Source organism: Polyodon spathula, chromosome 10, assembly GCF_017654505.1.
Source record: "Polyodon spathula isolate WHYD16114869_AA chromosome 10, ASM1765450v1, whole genome shotgun sequence".
Taxonomy (NCBI): Eukaryota; Metazoa; Chordata; class Actinopteri; order Acipenseriformes; family Polyodontidae; genus Polyodon; species Polyodon spathula.
In genome coordinates, this window is record NC_054543.1 from 4149853 (window position 1) to 4160022 (window position 10170).

Here is a 10170-nt window from a genome sequence, read left to right on the forward strand (position 1 = left end):
CGTCTTGCAGAAACAATGTATATGCAAAATCATATACATTTGATACCACTATTCTGTAAACACAACTTACTTCATAATGTATAAAATAAAATAGATGCAATTGTTGTATACTTAATATAAAAAGGTGGAAAATGGGACTTAAATATATTTCCACCTATTTAATATAATATATATATATATATATATATATATATATATATATATATATATATATAATATATATATATATATATATAATGTCATTAAAAAAGTTGTAGTGACATCTGATAATGCACACCAAATAATGATCATGATCATACATGTACTGAAGCCTTAGAGGCTGTAGGTGACTGTACTTGAAAACTATACTAATTTAAAGTAATCAAGCGACGGTTGCAACCAAAGTGCTGTCTGTTACAGAATTGGGAAAGTTCAAGAAGCAGTTTGTTTTGCACATAGCAGTATTAGAAATAATTTAGAAGCCTGTGCATTTACTGTAGAAATGTGCTCAATTTAAAAACAGATATTTAAAATGCACATTTTAATTATGTAATAATTTAGCTTACCACCGCTGAAAAAAAAAAAAAAAAAAAAACAGCAACATACCCATATGATAATGTAATATTATTATTTTGGTTATTACGTATCTACATATAAAATTATATATATATATATATATATATATATATATATATATATATATATATATTATATATACTATATATATATATATATTATATATATATATATATATATTTTCAGTAGAGTCTCTACTGCAATGCAAAAGTTTCAAAATTCTTTAAGCCAAACTTTCAATTTAGATCTTACCCATAAAAGGGGTATGACTCGTATGTTTACTGGAAAGACTATCATATATATATATATATATATATATATATATATATATATATGTGTGTGTGTGTGTGTGTGTGTGTGTGTGTGTGTGTGGGGGGGGATGGGGGGGGGTTTTCAAAAAAAAAAACAATTACAAAATGGCCTTCGGTAAGCCATAAAAGTAATTTACATTTCAGTCTTAAAGTAAAAGTCATAAAAGACAAAATGTCACATTTTTCAATTTTTGTCAGTTTTCAGTTAAGTAAGGAAAACTACAAAGCGGTATGTAATTCAACATGTTAACATAATATTATTCAGCATCATTTCATTGTAAAATAACTAATGTAAAATAATAGAGGAATAAATGTAGTAGCACAAGCTGCACTACCCTTTACATGGGACAGATTTTGTTTTCAGGAATTGACACTTGAGCAAAGGAGCTGCATCTGTTTTCCTCGGCCTCTGTTTTCCCAGCAGCTTTGTTTGAAGTGGCAATGCAGGTAGCGATGGTAGACATCTCTGCATCATTGCTTTCAGCAGTTGTAGCTCCCCTATCTGTAGTCTGGTTGGCGTTCAACTCTGTTGCGTTTGTGTTGCAGTTGAACAGCTGAATCAAACATTTCCTGAACTGGAAGTGAAGAGAAAGAGATTACAGAGCAAACATGGAGAAAAAAACCAACACACTGTTGTTTGATAGTAGACAATTTGTTTGTTGTTGTTTTGTTTGGATGTTCAATACATGGTTTACTTTTCCGATGTAGGTAATATTATTTTCAGTAACTACTGCAGCATGGTATAAATGTGCACTGGGCCTTGCTAATGCCCAATTGTGAATGTATTACCTTGTTAACACAGCTGGGTGCTTTGTTTTGTTTTGTTTTGTGACAGGAACTGAATGTCAAAGTTGTACTATCACACCTAAAAAGAAGCATCTTTCTGCTAGATGCACTAATTTAACATTGACATTCCCTTAAGGTTTTATGTCTTTTTGATGCCCTGTGACTCCTCTGCTCTGGATATTACTGTAATAACAGTATTTGTAGGGGACTGCTTAAAAAAAAAGGAATGAAAGATGATGAATAAGTTTTAAACTGACCATCTTAAGGTTATTGAACATTGGCAATACATTTCATTTGCAGACATCGACTGCACTCAAGGGTGTATTGTGATACAACATAAAGTACTCTAATCGGTCAATAAACTGAAACAGAGTGCAAATCAATAGACTACATCCTGGGTTAGTGCTACCTATTATCTGTATTATACATAAAATTTTCATGAGCTTGAAAAGACAGCAATGGCTGTTGGTACAAAATATTACCTAAGGAGTACCTACATAAAGCTAACAATACATTTGAGGGAAAGAAAGCAAGATCTGGTGTCTTTTACGTTAAATATCAAATCCTTTGTCTGGTTTGCAAAATTACTTATTGATTCTTCAACACTCTAATCTTCATGTAATAGAAAATGAAATAAATTGGTTTTCAATATAATTAAATGTGTCACAAAGAGCTCAATTAAAGGCAGATGTTAGTGCTTGTGAAAGGGAGTCAATTCTAGCCTCTGGTAAGAATAGGTGAAATATCAAGGGGAAGTCATTCAAGCAGAATTAAAAACATGCATTATTTCAAAGTTTTAAGGTCCACTGTTTCTGAACTGGGAACAGTTTGCTTACTATAATAATATGAATGAATTTAAAGGAAAACAAAAACAGAACTACCACTAAAACTCATGTACAAGCTTATTCAAAAATGCAAAGAGAAACAGAATAAATTCAGTGATGTGTTTTGACAAGAAGTAATTTTCAATGTCTTTCTAGATTAAACATTTGTCCCTGAACAAATTTAGATTATTTTATTTAAAAGCAGTATGATCGGGTGTTTTATAGTTATGGATATTCTTCACATGCATGCAGCTGCACCTAGTCTGAGGATACTAGACTCTTTATCATGGAGCTCTTAGATTTGTAACCCATTTAGATCTTTAATTCATCATTCTGAGCTGTACATGCTAATGGGTTGGACCTCACTTTCTTCACGCAGACTGAAGCACTGCTATATCTTTGTATATAAAGTTATTCTGGGAAAACTTACATCTTCTCTTAGTGCTCTGGTGACCACCAATACTTTCAATTCCAAAAATATGTACTGTGTTTGGGAAAAAGGCTTGCAGTTATTCTGTCCCTTGGTCATGGAACAACCTTCAAAAACACTTAAAACTATCTGATTATATATCATTAAGAGATTGAAAAAATCAGGCTGGAAAATGTATTTCTGATAAATGTACTTGTTTTGATTCATTTTAAAGTTGTAAATAATCCAATGAAATGTATTGATTAATTACTTTTTAACGGTATTGTTATTTTTGAAATGTTCATGTTAATCTGCGTAGTTCTGTGTGTGTGTGATTGTTTCTGTATTGTTGCCTTCTTGGCCAGGTCGCTCTTGAAAAAGAGACTTTGAATCTCAGTGTGACTTCCTTGATGTATTTTTAAGTTGATGTATTTTTGGTTTTCCATTGAAATTATTGATTTCATAAAGCTTAAAACTATTATGTAGTAAGACTTTTTCAAAAACAGAAGATGTAAGCTGTATTTGTAAAAATCACATATTGATTCCACTGGCACAATTTATAGCAAACAAAAACTGTTTAGGCAAGTGAAAGAGAGACACACAAGAGTGTTTTCATTTGATCTACATGGTGGATCTAAATACTGTGCTGTTTATAATAATAAGATATATAATAAGAACCAAACTAAATGGACAAAAGAGACTGACATGGATTTTTCGATGACTGATTTCCATAATCTTGGTTGATGAAATCCATATGTGTAATATTTTGCTACTATCATGTATTATGCACTTTCCACTGTATTTAATATATTATGCATTGTTGTTTTTTTTTACTGTATATCATGTATTATGCATTTCTCTGTATTTAAAGTATTATGGATTTTCTTGTTGTTACTGCATCTTGTAAGGCGCTTTGTGATGGTGGTCCACTATGAAAGGCGCTATATTAAATAAATATTGATTGATTTTAAAGAGTAGCTGTGTTTAGGTCCAACAGTATATAGATCAACTAAACAGACACCTAAATCTAGACATCAGAACACACGTTGTGTGCAACTTATAACGAAAGTTTAGAGAGTACCTGCTTGTTCATAAACACATATATCACTGGGTTGTAAACCGTGGTCGTTTTGGCGAAAAAGGCTGGGATTGCGGCCAGCCGTGGATCCAGATGAATATTCGGGCATGCTGTGATAAGAATGGAAAAAACAGAGTAGGGTGTCCAGCCGATAATAAATGCCAGGATCATTACAATGACCATACACGCAACTTCTCTGTCTGGTTTCCTTGTGTTACCCAGTCGTCCTTGAGTATCTGATACCTTCAAAAGAGTAATGATTGTAGGGTTATAACTTTAGCACAATGTACATTTGAACAATGCTTTAAGAGGTATAAAATTGCAGGTGGCTGTGCTGTGATCTATACCACTTTATGTAACATAGGATCCCATAACAAATCACAGCCTTAGGTTTGTCAAATTTGAACAAGCAGTTATAACCGTCAATAGCTTGGTCAGTAATCAGTATTGTGGAAAGGTGAAGACCTGAAGTTCCAATGCATCTTAATATTGAGAGAATGTTCCTTAAACCAGAGTGCCTTTAAACTACATGACTTTGTAAAGGTGGTTGAACTGCTAGTGTACAAAAATAAATGCATAAATTAAACCTAAATTTTGGTTTTCATAATTAATCAGTTCGCTCCCTAGAGGACATAAATCTGCACCGAATATCATATGCATTAGTTTCAGATATTCAGTTTCCTTTTTTCAAATATTTAAAGGATTAATTGTTTTTTGAAAAAAAATGATGCAGTAATTAGAATTAAGCTTTTGTATGTGAGACTGTAGGTATGGCCAACATTCCTTAAAACAGATACTAAAATTAAAAACTAACTGTTGTCATTTCTTCCTCAGGTAACATCCACTTATATGTACAGACCCTTTGAAAACTAGTGGAGTCGTGGGGCTGTTACTTTCAATAGCTAATGCTAATGCTTTCTATAGCTCTTTATTGCTGTTTCAAGGCATGGGGAGGAACAATTTACAGTGACAAAGCCCCCTCACTTTGACCCTCCTCTGCTGCAATCACTCTAACTACTGTCCCAGTTGGGGTGTGTTATACTTTAAAGCAGGGCTGTCAATTGAACTTGAGCAATACTTGACTCACTGACAGGGATGCCAGGGTCAGAACAGCCAGGGTTGTGCAGGGTTGGCTGCTGGAATCACTCGACAGCGGGGATGCGGCCATGGTGGAGGAACTGTGTTCTCCCAAGAGTCTAGGCTAGAAAAGACATACACACTCACTCCTTTAAATCAATACTGCACAGGCAGTCGCTCACACATGGCAGACAGTAAGGAGAGGCAGCCTGCTGCTGAAAGAAGGAGGAAAGAAAAACAGGCTTCAATTATGGAGCCACTAATTCCAGGAAAGCGGCAAGCCAGCTTTCAGCACGAATGCAGGGGAACTGCAGTCGACTCAGAAAAGCTCTTTTTCACAAAACGCTCAGTTCAACGCAGAGGTCTTAGCTTACCATCTTGAGAGGCAAAAAGAGAAATGGCTTCCGTGGAATGACGGTTTTAACCCCTCGGTAGGCGGGACCGAGGATGTCATCTGGTATAGAGAGCTCAGTGAATACCTACCAATAGGCAGGCATATCCCATACATAATGTTTTGGTGGTGGTCTTTGAATTGAAAGGGAACTATAGTTTAACCAATGAAAGACTTACTTTTTTTAGTTTTCTCATAAGCTTTCCATATGATGCAATGATTACGCCCAATGGCAGTATAAAGCAGGTTACAAAGAATGTGATTATATATGTGTGGTCAAAGTAATTCCCTGAATACCTGAAAAAAAAAAAAGAGTCAGGTTAGATATATTTCCTATTAAAGGGTATACAGTACAACTTCAAGACATTTTATGGGTTTTTTTGTTATTGTTGTTGTAGGAAGCACAAACAACTCTTCTGCCATTTTCTCCCATTTCACAGATGAGTTACATACATCAGCATAACCAGGTTTTAGGGCCAGCTTTACCAAGGTATCGTAGGCCGAGATTAGTGCTAATTGTGGTCTGTGAAGCCAGATGTGACAGTTTCAATACAAAGTAAATTGCAGCACGGAGGGTTCATTTAATGGCTTAGAAATACGCTTACATTATGTGTTACTAGTTTCTCTTTAACAACAACAGTACAAAGCAATTCCCATTGAAAGTCTTGCTTTGATTTTTGGTCTACCAGTAAGTGATGGGTGTGTCACTATAAACCCCAACAGATATTCCACCCCTGAAAAATATTAATTGCGCGCTAGATGTTAATTCTTTAAAAAATGTTCTCTTTGCTGGAAAATATCTGTCAGAAATAAGGTCATAGGAATTTCAAAGGCCTGATAAGGTTGAGGCAGAAATGTCAGGTTAGCAGAATCTTTATAGCTGTCGCTAGATATTATACAGATTGACTTTCTTCCCAATATAGATCTCAATGATATAAACCCCTCCACTATTCTGCTTGACTAACAGGCAGGTTATGAATTCACTCTCAGTAAAACACATTCTCTGTCCTCAGAGGAAAGCATTGCTATTAGGCTCCTCATGCTTGTTATAATAACAAAATTTCACTTGAATTAAAAAAATATATCTATTAAAACAAACAATAATAAAAGACAACTTTGTGGCTTCAAAGATATGATTTTCTGGGGACAAATTGGGTCATATTAAATAATTTACTCATAGGAATTAAAATCTGGTTAACGCAGTTGAATTATAGACGAGCTTCAAAAACTTACACTTCCTTACTCTTCCTTCACTCCTATAAAGGAACTGAATACAGTGCAAGGTAGAGATAATTAAACTCAAATATTTAAAATGGTGTTTATAGGTTTTTTAACAAATACACCTGCTTTTTCTAGCATTATTTGTGTCCCTTTTCCACATATTGTTGTTTCTTTTATAGAGTTTCCTGTAGTGAAAGCAGGCAGTTCTTTAGTTCATAAGTTGCATCCACATATAAATTAAATCTATCAGGAATTCTCATTCTGAATTAATCCTGAATTCATTATAGGTGGTCGTTCTGTACAGATATTGTTACAGGTGCTATTGCAGACTAAAAAAATGTACATAAAAGAATAGATAAACATTGGCCTGGACCCTTTCCCTGGTTAAGTTGAAATACCCCAGTCTAAAAGATATACAATATGAAAATGAATGTTAAAATAAAGGGAAAATACAAAATAGATGTAATTATTGAATATGTGATTACAGCATCATTATTTTGTATCTCATTACATAATAGAAATCATGCCCTATAAGTATAGCACAGTGGTACTAAAGTGTATGCTACATACCAGTTAGGTTCGCAGGTTGTCCCGATCTTGCTGACAGTGTAGCTGCTCCAACCCATGGTAGGCGGGATGGTACATATGAAAGAGAAGGACCATACGAATAACAGTCCAAAGACAGCATGTTTACCCCGTAAGCGAATATTACCCAGTGGACGGCAGATCACAAAAAAGCGTTCAAAAGCAAGAACCGCCAATGACCACAGAGCAACAATCCCTGCCAGGAAAAAAAAAAATTACATTCGTACATGTCAATCACACCTGGACAGACTGTAACACTGTATTGCACTGTGCACAATATTCACAATACAAGTCAATTTCTAAAGCAAAATATTTGTTTTCTTCTTTTAAAGAATTATAAAAGCGAGGTCTGCTTTTGTATTTTTAGTAGACCTACTGATGTTCTGTTTATGCACTTGGAATGTGTGGTTTGTTTTGATTATTTGCGTTCAAAACACCGGTAGCATTTTAAATTTGCTCTGTAAATGAAATACATATATTTTTCCTGTAACTCCTGGGCAGTATTCATCCATGTAGTTGTTACTTTAATTGGCGTGGGACTCCAGAAAGCAATTGCTTGCAGGTGTGAAGCAGAGATCAAGAACAACTGCAGTTTCTTAGCCACGTAAGAAAAATAAACTGACAAGCTCTCCTTACAGGACCGAACTTTGCTAAATCTGTCACTAAAACTATTCTATAAGATGTAAAGACACCAGTCCTCGTGGTATTCATGGCTTTATTTTAATGTGATTTAGGGTATTCATCTCCAATGTTCATTGCTGGACTAGGACCCTGCAAATCCACACAGGAATGCCTTCAGCTAATGCAAGATCAGCCAGGGTGTTTAAATAAGGTGGATTATCCTGACACAATGTAAGTTTTTGGTCAGTCCACTCAGTGGGAGTTATTTGATTTTAATTTTATGTAATATTGTATGGAGAGGGGGGGGGGGGGTGACTTTACCAAAAAAAGTGAAAATGATATAAGAAGTAGAGGTTAGTTAAATACAAAGTGTATGTCAAGTTCAAGCTTAAACTTAATTTGACAAAAAAATAAATAAAGTGTTCAAAATGTAATTAATGCTGGGGACTAGCGCTATCATTCAGGCACATACCAGTTAAATAAATTAAATGTCTTGTTAATGGGGAGCAATTTATTAGAATTACATCATGTTTTGGATGCATGCCACTTCAATCAGTCATCAGCTCATAACCAAACAACTAGTCTACAATTTTAAACTAGTATACCAGGCACGTTAAGTTTTACACTGTGTTGTACATTTATTATACATGAGATTGAGATTTTGACTGAAGTGTGTTTTGTTGCTTCAAGACAACATCATGTCGCAGAGGGTTATGGAACTCTTTAATGCAACAGACTATTTAGTCCAAAAAGTTACCAATACTGTATGTTCTGTTCTAATCTGCTCCCCTTCATTACCTCAGATGTTATACCACTGTTCCACATCAGAGACAGACTTTATTTGTGTTTAAATCTGCAACAAGAATCCAATTACTTATATGGCCAATGTGCTAGTAAATCATATGGTCTTCGCTTGTGTTTTATAGATAAAAAAAAAAAATAAATAAGGGAGTATAATATAATAATAATAATATATATAATAATATAATAATATAAGTTCGGACACGGTGCAAATGTTTACAAGGTACGTTTGACATAAAATGACAATTGTCGTTTTGATCTCCATGATTTATGGTTACTAAATATTTGTTGTAGGGGAATTCCCTGTATGGACCTCAACACACACACACACACACACACACACATATATATATATATATATATATATATATATATATATATATATATATATATATATATATATATATATATATATATATATATGCACACACAGACACACACACACACTATCATATTTTTAAACCCATTAGGAAAGTGTCCACTTCCACAGTATCGTATACATTGTGTGTCCCTTTAAAGAGACGACACTGACACCTACAGTTAGATTAGTTTACATCCGCTGTGATCAGTTTAAACTTCACTGACACAATTTAAATGTCATTATACCATGTAATCGTTATGAACAGCGTAGTCCCGTATAGCGCATGAAATACTAAGATGTGTAAATTGTACACTTACCGAAGAATGTAACTGCAAATCCTTCCAGAACACAAGCCCAAGATCCCATGAAGAAATAACCTTTAATATTAGTCAGAAAACTAATAGTCCCGCCAACTAGTGAGAGCAGAAAATCCGCCAGAGACAAGTTGACAATGATATAATTCAAGGGCTGCCTTAACTGTTTGAACTTAAACGTCACAAACATCACAGTAAAGTTCTCAGAAAGTGACAAAGATGTTATAAAGAACATTAACGCTGCCAAAAGTTTGAAGTTCCAAGGTGCTATGGACTCATCTGGACCCGAGAATGGGTCTCTCTTTCTCAGAATCTCAGGAGCTTCAGTGTACAAGACGCCGTTAACAGATACCGTAAACGAATCCATCTTTCACTGCAAGGATGTACAAAGACTAACTCACACACGAGTTTGCAAGCTGTTTCAGGTGGTTTTCCGATTATCCCCCGTCCCCCCTCCCAAAAAAGAAACTTGAAACAAGGGTTGAAAGTGTACCGTTTATAACAGTTAGCCTCCCCGTCCTCAAGCAGATAGAACTTTTCTGATGATTTAAATGAAAAAGCGCACCTGGCTAAGTATTTTTGTAAAAAAATAATGAAAAAAATAAAAATAAATACTTCGAAAAAATTGGCACAGTTAACGTCCACCTCTCTCGGGTAGCAAGCAAGTGTGTACAAGGCTATGCTTGGAACGCTGATACAGCTGTAGTGCACAACAATGCAGCTCATATTCCAGCCCACAAGACAAAGTAACAGTCCACTGTCTTACTCCAGACTCCACCAAGAACCAGAGGAATCATCTCAGCTGACCTGAACCTGGAATGCAGAGCCTCTTCAAT

The 10170-nt window shown here is 34.8% G+C and overlaps 1 protein-coding gene across 1 annotated transcript; it reads right to left on the reverse strand.

The window, feature by feature from the left end:
* Nucleotides 1-1190: 1190 nt before the first annotated feature.
* On the reverse strand, nt 1191-9701 carry LOC121322079 (vertebrate ancient opsin-like). The gene is made up of 5 exons (XM_041261583.1): nt 9338-9701; nt 7223-7433; nt 5611-5728; nt 3967-4206; nt 1191-1441 (listed from the first exon to the last, which is right to left on the reverse strand). Exons 1-5 carry the CDS (start codon nt 9699-9701, stop codon nt 1205-1207), a joined length of 1170 nt encoding a protein of 389 aa, XP_041117517.1. The 3' UTR covers nt 1191-1204.
* Between the last annotated feature and the right edge of the window lie 469 nt (nt 9702-10170).

Excerpts from the sequence above, each read along its gene's own strand:
- LOC121322079 (XM_041261583.1), bottom strand. The coding sequence starts at position 9,701 with ATGGATTCGTTTACGGTATCTGTTAACGGCGTCTTGTACACTGAAGCT. Across the intron at positions 7,434-9,337 it reads ATTTGCAGTTACATTCTTCG|GGATTGTTGCTCTGTGGTCA; the intron begins GTAAGTGTACAA and ends TTTTCCTGGCAG. Across the intron at positions 1,442-3,966 it reads ATGTGTTTATGAACAAGCAG|TTCAGGAAATGTTTGATTCA; the intron begins GTACTCTCTAAA and ends CTTCACTTCCAG.